Source organism: Gallus gallus, chromosome 13, assembly GCF_016699485.2.
Source record: "Gallus gallus isolate bGalGal1 chromosome 13, bGalGal1.mat.broiler.GRCg7b, whole genome shotgun sequence".
NCBI lineage: Eukaryota > Metazoa > Chordata > Aves > Galliformes > Phasianidae > Gallus > Gallus gallus.
This window is the reverse complement of record NC_052544.1, coordinates 2,663,990-2,682,022: the sequence shown is the minus strand read 5'-3', so window position 1 is coordinate 2,682,022 and position 18,033 is coordinate 2,663,990. Positions and strand designations below refer to the sequence as shown.

General features: G+C 46.3%; 1 protein-coding gene and 1 long non-coding RNA gene across 2 annotated transcripts in view; one reads left to right on the top strand and one right to left on the bottom strand.

The window, feature by feature from the left end:
• Positions 1-18,033, bottom strand: part of LOC101748278 — a 212,718-nt gene that overhangs the window by 62,973 nt on the left and 131,712 nt on the right. Inside the window, exon 19 of the long non-coding RNA XR_005839572.2 lies at positions 17,824-17,971. This is a non-coding gene — a long non-coding RNA (uncharacterized LOC101748278). The remainder of the gene's footprint in view (positions 1-17,823; positions 17,972-18,033) is intronic.
• Positions 7,629-8,891, top strand: LOC121106724. The gene is made up of 3 exons (XM_040647079.2): positions 7,629-8,190; positions 8,393-8,482; positions 8,645-8,891. The coding sequence occupies exons 1-3, from the start codon at positions 7,850-7,852 to the stop codon at positions 8,889-8,891; spliced, it is 678 nt and encodes a 225-aa protein (XP_040503013.1). The 5' UTR covers positions 7,629-7,849.

Here is an 18,033-nt window from a genome sequence, read left to right as displayed (position 1 = left end):
TGGCCTCCAGGTGCAGACCTTCTCACCTGTAGTACCCCAAGGCACAGGGCTTGCACACTGCACACAGAGGTGGCTGGAGGTCACAGTAAGGGCAGGATGCTCTCACGTTCCCCCGAGGATGTAACAGATGGACTTACATCAGGACGCTCTCCAGGGCGCTCCTGCAGCAAAGTAGTGCAAGCAATTGACAAATGTGGCCTCAAAGGCATGTCCACAGATGAGGTGAATCCAGCTATATGTCTGTTCATAAAGGGGAGGTAACATACACTGTCAAAATACTACCTCTTTCACAGCTACTTGGAGAGGGGATTAAAGCCTTTCTGCACTTCCAGCTGAAGCATGTCCTTCTATCCTAGTGGCCATATATAAGAGGTTTCCCAGAATGCACAGAGTATAATTGTAAAGGACGGTAGGAAATGACTCACTTACTGGTGTGCTGTCTGAGAACTACATCATAAAATACTGGCTGTGGTCTCGCATCATACCACACAGGCAGGAGAATTTGTATCAGCACACAGAGGCTATAGAGTTACCTTTTCTAATCAAACCCCAGACATACACCATAGATTACAGGCACTCCACTGGCAACACGTTTGGCTGAAACAGGCTTGCAACGCGACTTCAGGAGGAGATTGGCTTGTAATGTACGTGTCTCATGTTTTGCTGTCACAGCACCATACTTTCTGAAGTTTGAAAACAAGAGGTCATGAACTACAGCCAAAGCAGGAGCCAGAGTATAATCAGCATCTTCCTGGTCTACAAGCAGTTTGGGATAAGGAGCAAACTGCAAATACATTCAACAGCAGCAGCAGGACCGCATGTGTCCAGCAGTCATCAGCGGGTAAAGCAGTAGCATTAAGTCAGTGGCTTCCATACCTTGCCACACTTAGCACGTGGGTCATTGTCTGGAAGATATAACTTCACTCCTACAGGAACTAAACCAGTGTGGGCAAACAGTTACTTAGATTGTGATAATGAAAGCCAAACAGACAGGTTGTGTTACAGGTCTCACTCTGGAACAGTGTGCTGAAGGTGTGGTTTATAATGACACCAACTCAGGAGTCACAGATCTTCCAGCAGGATGCAGCCATACAGTCCCTGACTAGTCCAAGGTAGTAGTGGGCACATCAGTTACAGCTGAAACTAAGACTTCTATCTGGAAAAAAGCCGGATGGAACGAAGGTTTTTAACCTTTAAAAACCTTGATATGGTTGAATCAGTTTGCTCTTCCAATGTAACTGGAAGCAGTAATCTAGAATCTAGTTCATTCCCTACAAAATGCCTGAAGCTTGGGCAGCCTGCATCACTACAGACTTGCTGTTGTAGGAGAGGTTTTCACATACAACAACTTAGTTTTTCTGGTTGTAATCACCACTGCTGCCATTTACACCACTTTTAAAGCTTCTAATTCACATCACTATCTCTGTTTCAGCTGGAATCTTACACCAGAGTAGCAAACAGTCCCGCTAACACCATTAAAACCTGCATCTCGCAAAATGCTCTGCAACAAATTTTGTGCGCTATGGGAAAGGTAACCAATCTGTAATTGTTTCCTGTGCGTAACAGGGATGATAATACAAATTTAACACACACAAAAGCAGCAAGATTAAATTCACTGTTTGAAAGCACATCAAGATCCTCTGCAGAAGGTTCTAAGGAAACAGGAGTTGCAAAGCAACCGTCATACAATAAGGTCAATATATTATTGGTTAATGAAATACAGTCTTAATATATCCCCAGCTGGATAAGGAACAGGCAGGATCTCAGCACGTCTTATTAGAATAATGCTAATTTGAAAATAGGGATTTAAGAGGTGATGGGCAGACGAAGCAACTTCAATGCTTTCTAACTAACCCAAGAGGGATAATCTGCATGTTTGACATCGCAGCTCCAGACACCACCACAGTCAGTGCTAAGGCAACTTTCACAGGGCACACTTCTTTTAATTTGTAATAGCTATAATCATGCTTCAAGGTTTAATATAGCAGTTTTTCCACTCCCCTGCGTCCGTGAAGCCCGGACTAAACAATCCCTTCAGAAAGGATGTGGAAAAGCTGGGAGAATAACTGTCACCATGGTTTTGATCCATGTTTCCATACTGGACCCCACCCAACATTGTGTCCTCATCTGATTGAAAAACTGAGCTTTGAAAGAATTCAGATCTTTGACATTAAAAGGAAATAAAGCTCTCTTAATTGTGACCCATTAGCACAATAATAATAATAATAAAAATCCCCTCATTTGGCTTATTTAAGCTCCCATTTAATTTCCAGCTTGCTATGGGCTGTTTTGTTTTTTCACATATTTGTGTATCTGGTCTTCACACTCACACCTCAGCAGCCCAAGGTTCCCCAGGGTTTTCCCACAACCACTGCCATTCATTATTCTCTTCTGCTATGAGCTAAACATCACTTTTATATACTCCCAGGCCAACCTTTGGTTTTGAGGTAGCTCCAAGGTGTCATCAAGGGAAAGAAAAATGGCAAGCAGTCAAATATTTCTGTCTTCACATTCCTTTCTTCCTTCTCTTATTTCTGTCTCTTGCTCCTGACATCCCCCAGCATCCCCGCTTCCACTCCGTCCTGGGAGCTACAGACATACATATTTTCCTTCAGAATGCTGAAATCAAAGGATCTTTTCCAGCACATTCTCCCTGTGGATCAACGTGGATATCAAAGAGCAGTGTTTATACATACTCTGCAAACCAAACATAAAAGACCTCCCGCCACTACCAGGTGAGATTACTGACTGCAGGACTGCCTGCTGATTCCCAAGGAGCCGACGTCCCCTACGGCCGAAGCTCTCTTGAAACACCTATTTTTTCCTCCAGTGATCTCAGAAGGGTCTACACAATATCACAAGACAATACAGGTACTTTGGTATTTCATTGCAACAGAGGAAATGCCAGCACAAGTACTTGAATCAACAACACATCTCTGCTGACAAAATACTGCATCAACTAATGCCTTACCTGGGTCAGCTGAGTCATCACTACTGCAGGAGGGCAAAACATCCAGATTCACTAACCTCTTGAACAACGCTGGCCAACAGAAGCTTACCTAACATTGCTATAGTAAAACAAAAACATCTGTTTGAGTTTGAGTAGATATTTTAAACTTTGATTCAAAGAATTCAAGGGATGGAGCCTCTACTGTGAGAGAGGGAAAAATAATCAGCTTAACCTGTCTGGATGCCTCGGTGGACACATCCCTCACGCTTTTCCTGTCAATAGCAAAAGCATCAGTGGGGAACTGTATCTTCTAGACAGCAAAATCTGTCAGCATCACGGCACAGATCCACTGGAAACTGAGCTCTCCTCAGCCAGCTCCAAGGAGCTCCTGGCACCGCATCGCTCCCCGCACCCAGGCCAGAGGGCTCACTGCGGTGGACACAGACCCTCCAGCAGTCCCCCTGTGCCTGTAGAAGCAGCACAAGCATAACTCCATCAGGGGGACTAACGAGATGTAAATGTATTCCGTCAGAGGTTGATCCAAAGCTCACTGAAGTCAATTATTATTAATGTAATTAGTACTGTATAAGCAGTTCAAGACGTAATTCAAGTCAGGTCTCCAACACGCCAGACTGTGTATATACGCAGAGCAGATTTAAAGGGTTGACAATCTAAATAGGTGTGATAGACAAAAAAAGAAGCAGAGGAAAGAGACATGAAGAGATATAAAAAAGAGCAGATCATTTGCCACAGAATTCAAATCTTATTCCTGCTTTTTGTCTGCCAAATCATGTACCCTTCAGAAGGAATTTTCAGCAAATGTTAAATCAACAATGTGTTCATTACATGGTATTTTAGATCTTTATTTCTGAAGAATTTTGCCTCGTCTTAAATTTTCATTAATTTTACGTCTCCTTTATCAAACAGGAGCACACTACTTATTTCAGTAACAGTGGATATGTATTCAGGGTCATTCAAACCCAGCCAACGGCATGACCCTGCAGTTACCAGAATGAATCGCTGAACAAAACCCACCAGGAGCTTCGCCTTCTTCTCCACTGATAATTAAAAATGACTGAGTCACATTGTGCATTTTCTGCACTCCTACACAGCCTCCTCCAAGGTAACTGGTTTGCTCCAGCATCGCGGCCAGATGCCAATCCACAATAATATCTCTGCGTGCTGGCACCAGCCCAAAGGGATCTTTTTTTTCCCCCCTCTTTCAGTGCAGAAGGGAGAGTTTGCATTTGCAGCAGGAGGGGTGAGCAGCAGGCAGCGGGGAGAGGAGCAAGGCTGGGCTCAGTGCAAGGAGCTCTCAGCTTTGCACAAGCCCTCTCCCCAGCTCCTGCACCAAGAGCACCCTCTGCTGCTGCACTCCTCCTGCCAAATGCCCACGTGAGGTTGGGGCGTCTGCTGAGCCCTACCTGCAGTACTTCCAGCCAGGGCTGGCATCCACCCCATGCTCAGCTTTCATGGGTTGCAAGATGGAAACTGCTCACATCTCCATCCCCAGTTCTGCAAACCTGCTGGTTCCAAAGCCAAAGGATTAAAAACATGGCAGGAAACTCCTTGTTCTTTAAGTCCAGTGAGGGGGCTTTTCCCCTACAGTACAACGCATCGGTGTAGTAGAGAATGTGGACTGCATCGAAGCCCTCAGCTACGGCACGGGCTTTATGTGGAAATTTTTGCAACTGCCATTGCCATTAGGCCATATGAATGTAATTATAATATTCCAATAGAAATCATTCAAGTATGTGGTAAACCAAGGGAACATACAAGGGAATGTGTGTAAGATAATCTCTCTATCGTGCACTGCAAGGACACCGGGATTCCTTCCAGAATCCAAGCGTTGCCCACACCTCCCTGCTGCTCCCATGGGAGGACGGCGGCGGCCGGGTGAGCCAAGCTGACAGCAATGGGCACTGCCTGGGTGCTCAGAACTGCCAAGCAGGCAGCTGCGCCGGTGAGGATGACAAAAAGAAGCGATAGGAAGGTATTTTGTAGCTGGAAAAGGCAAGTCAACATGTAAATCCTAGTTAAAATATCTTTATTAGCAGCATTTTAATCACTTGCAAAATCTGGAACGGGATCAAACTAAACATAAGGCAGCAGCTGCTGTAAACAGCCGTTGTTGAAATGGAAAAATGATTAGCACCGAGGGAAGGATGTCAGGCATAACGAGTCTGCACTGAGTGCTGCTAGAGCCTAGCACCAGGCACTGCTGGGCACTGCTGCCTTCACCCAGAATCCTCAAACCCATCCAAAGAGTGCCAGGAAACAAAAAGCAAAAAGGTTTATTTTGCTGTCAAAGCAACATGTATTTTCCAAATGGGAAGAAGTTTTCTATATGTGTTTAAATGAATGCAATATTAAGAGGAAGACTTTTACACAGAGGGTGGTGACGCACTGAACAGGTTGCCCAAGGAGGCTGTGGATGCCCCATCCCTGGAGGCATTCAAGGCCAGGCTGGATGTGGCTCTGGGCAGCCTGGTCTGGTGGTTGGTGACCCTGCACATAGCAGGGGGTTGGAACTCAATGATCACTGCAGTCCTTTTCAACCCAGGGCATTCTGTGATTCTATGATAGGAAATAAGAACAGGAATGCCATGCTTTGGAAGCGCTTAGGCAAAGTGGTCTTAGGTCCAGGGGCTTTCCTTTCTCCTCAGCACAGGAAACAAATGGCAAATCTCCAGCAAATTCATAAGTGGCTTAGTGTCACAAAATCACGGAATTAAAAGAATTAATTGGAAGCCACCTACAAATGCTTTGGCCTCTTCTAACTCTCACCTTTACTGGCAGTGCCTGCCGGCTTAGCTGCCCTGTCACCGTGAGTAACTGGGTGCCCCATCAATCCAGGCATCGCTTCCAGATTGCTACAGCCATCCTACTACTGTCCTTAGCATTTCTGAAACAACCATAGTTGTTCTTGCCTGCTTTTAACCATTACCAGTACCACAAAGGCCTACATGGCTGTGATGGGGCTCAGAGAGCAGCAGGGCCAGGCCCAGCTCCTGCCTCACAGCAGCTCCAGCCACACAACAGCAGCGATGCAGTTTGCCCTCCTTCACTGAAAGCACCTTCCACGTTGCGTATGAGTGGATCCTTTGGCAAAGTGAAGGCGTGAACCAGGAACATTTCTTTTTCCCAGCAGAGACAACTTTGCAGCAGCAGAGTCCAACCCCAATGGAGCACTGGTGCTCACTGTGAACAAAATCATTGTGACAATAAAGGAATGAGAAACAGATATTTTGGTGGGTACTTTTTATGGGTGGTATTAGATTCTCTCTCAATACTTGGCAAGCCAAACAGCTCAGGCAATGGGTGAGAAAGCTGCAACACTCTGCCAGTATGAATGTGAAATTTGTCATCGTTTTAAGTTAAAAATACTCAATCTGCTTTCACTGCACATGCCACCATAGCTAGAGAAAAGGTGCAAAATGAACCTCTGACATAACTTTCAGGTTGAACTAGTCTATATAACAGCATTAAATATTCAGAGCACCCTGGAGAGAAAGTTAAGATGTATCTGCTGCTCTTTAATGTTGCAGTCTCAGCAATGTCCCTCCTACACCAGCAGTGCTTACTATTTCTTTTATTTTCATGTTATGCTGATGCATGCACTTTAGTTACACACTTAAAAACAACTGGCCCGTCTTTCTTGGTCAATCAAAATTATCGAATAAGGTTTGGGACACTGCAGAGAGTGCTCGCTGCCCAGTTTGTCAGGAAGGGAGCCACAGCTTGCAGCACGAGAAAGAGCCAACCACTTCCTATATCCTCATCAGATGCATTTACTGCAGCTTCTGCCCCACTCCTCCCTGCCCTTCAACCTAAGAAGTCCATAAAATGGAAAATGAGGAATGCAGCAAGTTCTCTTCAACAGATACAGACTACCACAAGAGCACCTCCTCTCCTGCCCATCCCCCCCACTGCTTCCCCCTTCATCACAGAATCACACGATATCCCAAGTTGGAAGGGACCCACAGGATCATCAAGTCCAACCCCCGGCTCCACGCAGGACAACCATCTCTGCAGCCCTCCTTTGGACTCTCTAATAGCTTTATGTCCTTCTTATGTTGTGGCACCCAAACCTGCACCCAGGGCTGGAGGTGCGGCCGCACAGCACAGAGCAGAGTGGGAAAACCGCTTCCCTCGCTTCCCCAGTTCTGGGCCTGACGAGCCCAGGGTATGGTTGGCCCTTCTGGCTGCCAGGGCACACTGCCGGCTCACATCCAAATTGCCACCAACCACAATGCCCAGAACCCTTTTCTCAGGGCTGCTCTCCAGCCCATCGCCCCCAGTCTGTACGTACAGCCAGGGCTGCCCCACCCCAGGAGCAGAGTCCAGCTCATGTTCTTCCTCATGCAGATGGGAACCAACCTCACATTTGTCCAGATCTCAGCGCAAGGCCTCTCTACTCACAGAAAAGTCAACACTCCTCCCAGCTTAACATCAGCCCCAACTTTACTTCATACAACTGCCAGATCTTTATTGGAATCACAGTGAAAATATTCAAGAGAAAGGACCTTAAAATGGAGCCCTGCAGAAACCCACTGGTGACAAGTAGGACAACTGTCAGGCCATAGCCTCCCCTCACACAACGCTGCCATGTTCTGGTTGTCAGGGCCTTCAGGTCACATTGCCAGGGACAGATGATGCCACGAGCCACGTCCCTGCTGACTGCCATAGACACGGGGACCCTGACAACAGAACACCAGTCGCTGACCGACTTCTGTCGAGGAAGCACCCACCTGAGAGCAGGAGCTCAATAAACAGATCCTTCACTCCCACTGAGGGAAGTGTCATGGAGGAGGATGAATCCTCCTCCGCCAAAGAAGCAGAGGCTTCTGGAGAGCAGCAGTGAGCCCAAACCAATCAACACAGGCCCACCAAAGGGCGATGTCGAGCCCATGGAGGTGGACCTGCCTCCAGAGGATGAACCCATGGAGGTGGATCCGTCTCCATCAGGCCCAGGCAAGCACTATAACAACATGCTTGCCTGGAGACATAGCTATATCCGTTGGCAGCGCAGCAGGGGCTCTCGATTTCCATCTTGGCGTTGAAGAGTCACCATCCACCAGAGAGCCCCTGGGCAGCTGCTGCTCTCCAGAACCCCTTCTTCCCCATCTGCATCCTTCCCCAAGACCTCTTTGGCTTCAGAAAATGAGAACGAGCCCAAAAGGAGCAGACACAGATGCAGAAACAAAGGAAAAAAGCTGCTTACCTTTGGAAGGCCTCAGGTAAGGCAGGGATCTCAGGGAAGAGATGCTCTTACCTCCACTGCCAACCCTTAAGTGAGGTCTGGGAAGGGGTGGATCCTGGCTTGACCCCTTCCAGTCACTCAGGAGCATTGCTTGCACCTGAGCTCCCCTGGGATGGCCCTGCCTTCTCACCATGTGCTCAATCACTACTTCAGGCCATGACTTAGCATTTCCATTACAGGGCAGGACTGGGATTGGTGTCCTCTTTGCTTCTGCACCAAGACAATGAAAAGAGTCCAGTGGACAGCCCTGAGCTCCCCACGGCCTCCAGGTGAGACCTCAGGAAGAGGGTAGAACGGGGACTGGAGTCCTCTAAGCTTCTGCACTGGGATAACAGGAGTCCAGTGGATGGCCCTGAGCTCCCTGGGGCCTCCAGGGGAGCCCTGAGGAATAAGGCATGGCTGGCAATGGTGTCCTCTATGCTTCCTCACAGGGACAATGGGAGGAGTCCAGCGGACAGCCCTGACCTCCGTGCAGCCTCCAGGGGAGCCCTGAAGAAGAGGGCAGCACTGGGACTGATGTCCTGTCAGCTGCTGTGCCGGGACAATGGGAGGAGCCCAGCAGACGGCACCGAGCTCCTGCAGCCTCCAGGCAGCACCAGAGAAGGTCCAGAGGCAGCTTCCATTGGAGAAGCAGAAGACTTTGGTTTGGACAGGAAGAAGGACTCGCGTTCAGCATGAAGGTCCATTCCAGCTGCTCCACTGGGACTTTTGTGTCAAACCAGGACAAGAAGCAATTCAAAAGGACAGTACCAAATTGTAACGATAATAAAGACCTAAAGCTCTTTTCTAAAGCCAAAGCAGTCAGCGCCTCTCCACTGTCAGCACTCCTAAGTCTGCCCTGGGCCTGCCGGGTCCCCTCCGCTCTCCCCAGAGGGAACGGCTCTGCCCCGCGGGGTGAGGCCCAGCACAGGCCTCAGCCCCGGGGAGGGACTCGGGCATACGGCAGCCTGGCAGGCTGCGGGCACGGCCTTTGCTCGGTGCTGGGCAGAGAGGACCGCTGAGGGACGGAGAAACTGGGCACACTGAGACTTGTCTGGGTGGCATCACGGTCCCCCCGAGTGCCTTTGCAGTGCAATCCCTGTGCTTGAGAACTGATCTCAAACACAAAACTGGAACTGTGCTGCTCAGGCAATGGGCCCTCCACTGTCAGTTTGGTTCAGTTGGGTTTGCAGAACACAGCCTACAACTGCAAGGCCAGATAGCAAAGTACATTAAAAATGACTGCATAAAATAAAACCCAAAGATGCCGCCAGAGAAAACTGAAATGGTGTTTGCTTTAAGCAAATGAAGGGAGAATGTACTGAGAAACATCAGAGTTTTTAATCACACCATCCATCATCTCAGCTTCTTTTTGCTCTCCAGCACTCCTCTTCCCATGCACCACTCAAATCACTCCTCCTGTCCCCAGAGTGCATAAATTAGTTTCCTTTTTCTGGGTTCTTTATTTCTCAGCCATGTCCCCTTATGAGATTAGGTGATCAGCAGCATGTGTAATTAAAATCAATTTCCCTAGCAGCATTGAAATGAGACCAGGAACACAGGAGGGCATCACATTGAGCCCACAAAGGCCTGAACCTCATTCAGCACACGGGCAAAGCAGAAAGGCTGCAAGCACTGTGTGAGCCATGCCTTGCAGAATACTTTAGTTTGGATGGGAAGAAGGACTCAAGTTCAGCATGAAAGTCCACTCCAGTAGCTCCACTAGGATCTTGGTTTCAAAACTGGGTAATAAACAAGTTAGAAGAACAATACAAATCAATAATACTAATAAAATCTAAAAATGGGGGGGGAAAAAAAAGCAAAACCAGTATGTGCCTCTCCAGTTCAGATCCTGCCCTGGGACACGTGTGCCTCCTGTTCTCTCTGGTACAGGAATGACTTCATCTGTGAGGTGAGGGCCCAGACCAGCAACTTCAATATATTCTAAATGTGTTTGATACTATTAATACTAGCACTATAAAAACTAACAATACTATTTGTTGTTACTAATAATGTACCTTCAACAGTACTTTAAATGTTTAAGCAATCTCCCCATGTGATTTTGATGTTAGGGAGCCAGGCAGACCCTTCAGGTGTTGTCTGAACAACACCCATTTATATGGCTTACGCCAACAGAAAGTTGGTCTCGCAAAAGAAAGAACTGCTCTGTCACCCCAACTCACACAAGCTATCAGAGCCTCTCACCAGAACACAGGACATCAGTGAGATGATGCTGATCAGCATCAGCTCCAACTATGGTACTTTGGCACTAGGAGATATCCTGCAGTCACAAGAACTGCCCCACTGAGCAAATCCAAAGCTCTGTCTAGCCTACTGTTGTCATGCACATGTGCTAGAGTGTCAGAATAGGCTGAGCACAGAACTGTAACTGCTCTCACATAGCTTTCATGAAGCTGGGAACCATCTTTCACGCAAAATAAAAGTAAGAAGGCAAGAGCATATCTAAATCTACACATGGTGTGTCTCACTGGAACAACTTGAAACTTTTTACTAGAATTGGCTAAGGGAAAAATCCACGGTGTCTATTTCTAACTCTTCCAATGGTTCTGATCCATCAGGATCCAATCCAAAATATCCACTGTAGAGCATCAAAATATAACTATTCCAGAACTAAATTATTTGATCCCACTGACTTTCTTTTGCTCCTCTGAAGACAGAGGAGGCTACAGCTAGGATTTACTCTGCAGCATCTCTTAACATCTGAAGAGCTCCTGTTCCCTTCTTCACCATCAGGAAATCACAAGAAATTCCAGCCTCCAAAGGAGCTCTTATCACTTTGAGTATAAACACATACATGCGTCATCATCATTCATGTTTGCCACGGTGAGCCTACATCCATTCCATCATCACCCGAACTTAAAACTTTAAGTTGAAAAGTACTACTGCAGGCTTGAGAAGTGTCTTCACAGTAATAAACTATTAGTTTTGTCTGAGACAAGAGGAAAAAAGCATTGTTTAGTATCTTTCATTTCCATAAGGGGGAGCCTGTGCATAGAGGATTACTGGCTGGTGACTCCAGCCCCAGAGAATTTACAATTATGGCTCAGTGCGACCTGCTCCAGTGCCAGTCCCCGCCTGGGACAGGGCACACAAGTTCAGCATCAGTGTCAGGGCTGCCACGCTCAGGAGGTGCTGTACTGTAAGGGTGAGAAGGGAATGTTACAGCGTTAACCCAAACTACACAACCCATACAAGTGTGACTTCTATGACCTAAGTGTATCAGTGAAAGGTTAATGGTTTTATTTAGTTGAAGTGCAAGTGATACCACGCATGCAAATGACTCCCTGTGGTTTGGAGATTGACTATATAGTAAATATTAACATTTGTGGGATGAAGAATAATTGTGAGGGTTATGAGAGTCAAGGTCTGTGTAAAGGCTATGGGATAACAGGCTATCAGCTGCTAACAGGCTTGAAATTAAAGATGTTGCTGTAATCTGTCTGTAGGAAAACACCTTCCAATCCTTTCTGCATCTTATGGAAGCAGTTCTGCAAGTCAACGGCTGGTTAAAAAGTCAAGCAGTTCCCACTGGACAGGTGGCAAAACTGTCATAAACAAATTTTTAGGTGTTGACTGAAATTGTTCACATGCAAAACAAGTAATAAGCTACAAACACTGAAAATCCTACACATAACAATCAAAGTTTTTTCTTGAATAAGAAGTTAAGAATGAAAAATCCAATGCTACAAACACCTCTGAGGTGTTATTTTAGAACTCTGCTTTCCTGGAAAAAAAAAAAAACTGCCTTGATGCTTAAACCTATCCTGGCTTTCCTAGTTCAACTCTGCAGAAAACTGCTGAAGTTCCCACAGCTCTCTTCCATGATGTTTTTCATAGGGTTAAACCAAACTCCCATACAAAGCTCCAGGCTTCCTGCCTACATACTCCAAGCCAGCTCTGAAGCCATGAGCAAGTTTCCTTTCCAAAGCTTTTGCTCTTTTAAGCTCAACTTTTAGTTTCTGTTCCGTCATTGTTATGAATGGACAAAGACGAAATCATCCAGCTCCTCTGTTTGACCGTGTCTGAAAATGTGTTTTCCCTCCTGGTCTTATAAACCTGCCTGATTTAGATGAAGCCTCACCAGCATCTCCCCCTCTCAGAGACTTGTTGCTTCTTTGCAAAGATGGACTCGAAGACAGAATAGGAAACAAAAATCTTTTTTTTTTCCAAGAAGAATTGAGAATCTCATTTGGTAGAGCACACAACAATGCCCTGAGAAGAGTGGAGTGGACAGTTCTTAACGTGCTTCCAAAGAAGGACTGGCTCTGAAGTTCAGTGCATTTGATTCAGTCAATGCATCTCACCTGCATGACATGATTTATGTTTCTCAGGCATTAAATTCACACATATTTCAACTTCACTGTATTTTACGCATTCTGGGTTACGCTACACTACGCCAGCAGACACAAAAGCCATGTAAATAATGAATAAAAGGCCCAAGAATTCTCCTCCAGTCATTCTGTCCAACAGAGAAGAGAGCTACTTTACCTATGTTGCTGCAGGCTGAAATCACAAGTGCCCTGTTGGGTCTGCCTTGCCCAACAACCACCCCTCATCTCCCCCCCAAAACAGCTGCCTCAGCCCCACGATCATCTTTACTGTAATGCCTCTTAATTCCCCAATGCCCTTCTTAAAATACAGGGATTAGAACTGCATCCACAACACAGGTGATGGATGTGCAAGGGTTTTACGGGTTTTATCACTGGCATGGTGCTCTTCAAATTCCTCTTTATACTTCACCTCATAGTCTAATTGCCTTGCATTTACAGGACTGGGAGCAGTTCACAATATTTCACTCAGGCATACGAATCAAAAGCATCACCAGATAAATGTTTTCAGATTACCAGTTTCCTTATCCAAACCATTACGTACAGATTAAGAGGTGTTACACAGCTTTCTTCCACAGGCTGAGAGCAGCCTGCCCTGGGCAAGCCTCTGGCACCTGCTATGGAATGAGCCTTACTTGAGAGCGATGCTGCCTGGGCTGTGGGTGGTCGGGGCAGAACTGATCCCAGCAACCCCAGCAAGGAGCTTTCCTGAAACCCCAAGAAAAGAGTCCCCTCAACAGGAATACCAACAGGAATATCAGGCCAATGAAATAAGCGTCTACAGCCCAATTCAGGTGTATAGTTAACCATACTAGGCCAAGCATTTCAATAAGATCCGGAATATGTTAAGCAAATTTTGGCACTGCTTTAACTGTTTGCACAACTACAAGAATGCTGCTTGCTTCCTGTCTCATACAGTTTGGGGCAGGATCCTTCTCACTGTTTGTCACTTAATTGGATGCCAACAACAGATGATGCCGTTATACAAGTAATGAAGTACATTAAAGTCAACAGCTCCAGTGACATGAAGCTCCTGTGACAGGTGTTAAAAAATGGATTATAGTCATTATTAAATAGCTCAAGAAATAGTGAAATTCACCTCCTAAAATCTTCCAGCTGAGATTTACTGAAGCCCACGCTCTCACCCCACACTCTATGGGCTCTACAGAGGGACTGCCGTGAATCACATCGGTACCTCTGGGCTTTAAGCACTTCTGGACCATGGGTGAGCTGTTTGACCTAACTGGTTACCACAAAATAAAGTCCCTTTGTAATTCAACATAAAACACATCCACATCTGCAATCTGAGGAGACAGATAGTGAGGAGATATGATATCAGATCACAGTAATGTTTCCTCTGGTACAACACTAGAGGAGAATCAGTCCAAAGAAAACTCCTTAGCAGATTGAAGCAGTTGAAAAAAAAAAAGTACATTTACTTGTTAATGCCTAATAGTCTCAGATGTCTACTGCACAAAGGAAAGTATTTGAACAGCTTAAAAGTTTTATGGCTAGAATAACATTCAATAAAAAATACATTTTTGCAGGACTGGTTAAGAAACCACATACAGGCGGGGATTCCCGGAAACCGCAGGGGCAGCTGTGCTCTGGAGGGCAGGGTGGGCAGCAGGGACAGGCCCAGCCCCACTGCCCCCCAGCAGGAGGAAGGGAAGGGACTGCTCCCCAGGTACTGTATTCACCCTCCCTCCCAGACCTGGTCTCAGAGGTCTGACATATCAGACAGTCGTGAGCTGTCAGTCACTGTGCTCATAACTCTCCCTTCAGGCTTGTATCAAGTTCTAAGCCCTACTGCTGCAGACTCCAGTCTATATGGCAAGGATGGAGACCTTAGCCACGGCCATGATGGCTGAATGTCGGCCTCCAGGACAGAAGCAAACACGTCTGATGCACCCAAAAGGACACCAGCTGTGATTCAAAGGAGCAAAATCAGGGATCTGTGGCCGCAAACTGCCTTCTGGCTCGGGCAGCTTTATGCTAGGAAAATCCCCAAAATGAAAGCTGGGTGCTGTCTTTGCCATCTACCCAGAAATCCGGCCTGCTGCCTGTTTCGCTGCAACACCCTGTTCAAAGGTGAAGCCATGAACTTTCTGAGCAACGCTGTACTCTGGACAGAAGTGCTAGGCCCAGCTTCAAACGCGCTGGCGTGATGACTTACAGATTTGTATCAGGATCACAGCAGGGGAGGCACTGCTTTTCACTACTTAAAGAGCTGAAACCAGGTGAGATACAGTGTTTTCTAATAAGTTTGATCTAAAATTTTAAAATGCCTTTGATTCCAAAATTCAAAGTGAAAGTCAGAGAAATGAACCCATATGAACCGAACCCAAGAATGCATCTCTGCAAAGCACTGTGAGGTGAAAACACAGCTTTGCAAAAGCTTTTCTTGATGTCTTCCTTCCAGCAGGCTTCTAAAACAGTTACCAACTTCTGACTGACCAAATGCAAAATGCCTTCTCTGTACGGTTCTCAAATGGCTTTAAAAACAACTGGTTATAGATTATGAGTGCATTAAGAAAATGCCTTCATCTTATGCAAGCATCTGACAGGGTTAACAGGAGTTATCTTCTTTTGCCATAATCACAACTGATGTCAGTGTGATCTGAAGGAGTGTTGAGGTAGAGAAAAGAGGGAAATGCAAAATGGAACCCTGACAAAGTACAGCTGCATGGTATTTACTAGTGCTTGCTTGACAGATGTCTTCCCATGCTTGAGAACATTAATACTGTGGAACACCAGCACAAGGTACACTCCACAAACGAATTGCCACATAAGCACGTTGTAACAATAGGCTGCTGATACACACATATAGAATCACACAGGTATGCAGATGATGTACCACCTCACCAGATAATGCAGACCATGCTGTCACTGCTTTCTGTGCAATGCCTGTATACTCCACACTCATCACGGCACCTGGAATGGTTGTTTTTCTGGACAGCTCACTATCTCCTGCTCCCAACTAGCTCCAAACAGTGTTAGGAAATTAAGCATGGAGAGAGCAGAAGCCTACTCTGCCCAATTTGCAGGAGTCATTTGGTATCAGACCTGAACTCAGGCTTCGCGTCCCAACATCCGTCCTTTCTGCCAGTCATATACTCCACATGCATTCACAGAATCACAGGTTCATTAGGGTTGGAAAAGACCTCTAAGATCATCTAGTCCAACCATCCACCTACCATCAATACTGCCCACTAAACCATGTCCCTAAGTGCTACATCTGCCTTTTCTTTAAACACCTTCAGGGATGATGACTTCACCACCTCCCTGGGCAGCCTGTGCCAATGCCTCATTGCTCTTTCTGGAAATAAATTCTTCCTAATATCCAGCCTGAATCTCCCCTGGCACAACTTGAGGCCATGCCCTCTTGTCCTATCATTGCTTTGTTGAATGCAAAAATCAGTTTGTCTCAGCTTGGACGGGTCCAGCACTGAACTGCAACACCTTAGGGATGAGGACATACTTTCAGCAGTCCTCAAGTCTTGACTGATGATCCAATAGTAAGACTGGGATAGGGTTGCTATCCACGCATCAATCACAATGAAAAAAAAAACCAACTTCTTTACCGGTGGCTGCATCCACCTGCATTTACCTGATACATTTGTGCTCAAGTCCAAAGGGGCAGGTATACTACAGCAACACAGGTAACTGCACTGAATGAATGCACATGTGTGGAAGACAGGGCAGATCAGTGTCCTCTGCTTGCACATGAAAACACTCAAGTGAGATTGCTGAAGAAAGAGCCAGGCAGCCAAGCAGTTACTGCAGGTTCTGAGCTGCTGCCCACTGACACTTCCCACCAATACCCCAGCCCAAATAACTTTCAAGCTAACTTCAGATTCCTGCTTTTTCACATCTCGGTTTACAGCCATACATCTGTTCTTTTCTCTCCCAGTGCTGATGGCATTCAGCAGCCATCCTGAGGACATGCCTCTTTCTACATGGGAACCAGACCTGAATAAAGATATCTGCACAAGTGTTTTCTGCAAGCACTGTCCTTACAGCCACAGATGCTTTTGCTTCCTGACTTGTGTCAAAGGGATACCATCTCCGCAACAGATGCCAGTAGACAAATTTCCTTGCATGTGTTAAAAACCATGAAATCTCTGTTCTCTAAGTAAAATCATGTACCACTTCCTCCACGCAGGGTATTCTGCTACCTACATAAAACATTATTGTGATCTTTAACCTTGTGGGGAAACCATGCTGTATGCAGTACTGGGGAAAAATAACACGGGAACAGGCAAACACACATGGAAAGATAGTTTTGTTACTCTCCAGCACTGTTCCAGCTGTGCTCCTTTAAATGTGCTCAGCACGTAGCCTGTTTTTCTGTCTGTATCCCCACTGTGCTCTCTTCTGCCTTCAATTCAGTCTTTCTTCTTGCACCTCCCACTATCCTCTCTCTCTATTTCAAAGCATCCCGATTAGCAGGAACAACACTGAGCAGAGAAGCGGTGACAGGGAGTATGAAGAGACTGTCTCAGTGAGAGGAATGACCTTCATCCCTTCACTCAGTCACTGAACTGTGACCACAATCTCTAGTTCCTTCTGCTGTCTTCAAGGCAGCTGGATGGACACCCTATGAGAAGTAAGCCAGTCTGCTTCAGCTCGCTGGGACAGAATAAAATGATAGTTTTGAATGAGTAAGCAAAGAATAGGTCCAACTGATTCAACCTAAGAATTACATGAGGAATCATGTCTCCATTGCATTTTTCCAGCTGCAAACAACCACACAGCAGGTTCCAGTACTGTGTGCTTGGTTACGAGCCCCTTCCCAGGGTGCACACAGACCCACGCTCCTCATTCCCTGCAAACCCTGCCCATTGCTCCTGTCTGCTCTCCTCCTTCAGCTATGCACCCTGGCTTCCCTGCTACTGCCAGTCTTGATCACAGTACGCACCCTATTCTGGAACAGAGACATTTAATTACTGCTATGTGGTCTTGCTTGTGGTCTTGCTTTTGTTTGTTTGTTTTGTTTTGTTCGTTATGTGGTTTTGGAACCCAGAGACATAGGCATATGGCTTTGTAAGAGCTAAAAACAATGAAATCTGTTTTGCTGCACATTTCTAACAATAATTAAATGCAAACTTTCCTTGAAGCTTCTCTTGCATCTAGAGCTACCACAGCATTTCTCTTTCTGCAGGGATATGCTGCTCTCTGCAAGACAAGACTGCCCGTGACAGCAAGCTGCAACCACTCCACAATGACATGGGGTCAAGAAAAAATGCTCAGCATCTTTCCATCAAGTGCGGCTCACTCACAGTACCAGAAGGTCCAGAAGTCACCCGAGCACAGCCGAGCAGGTGCCAGTCCCGCATGGCCCCGCTTGCTGCAAGCCTCCTCTGGCTCGTGGCAGTGCCAGCTCACACAAATGAAAAGCATATGCTGAAGTTTCAAGAAATCACTTTCCTGGAAAAAGAAAACATATACAGGGAATTTTTGTTTGAGAATTAATTTTCCAAATACAAGTT

What these genes read in the sequence shown, in the direction of transcription:
- LOC121106724 (XM_040647079.2), top strand. Translation starts at nt 7,850, where the DNA reads ATGTCGAGCCCATGGAGGTGGACCTGCCTCCAGAGGATGAACCCATGG. An exon ending in TTACCTTTGGAAGGCCTCAG is followed by an intron (nt 8,191 to 8,392) that starts GTAAGGCAGGGA and finishes TTTCCATTACAG; the next exon opens with GGCAGGACTGGGATTGGTGT. An exon ending in GAGCTCCCCACGGCCTCCAG is followed by an intron (nt 8,483 to 8,644) that starts GTGAGACCTCAG and finishes GCTTCCTCACAG; the next exon opens with GGACAATGGGAGGAGTCCAG.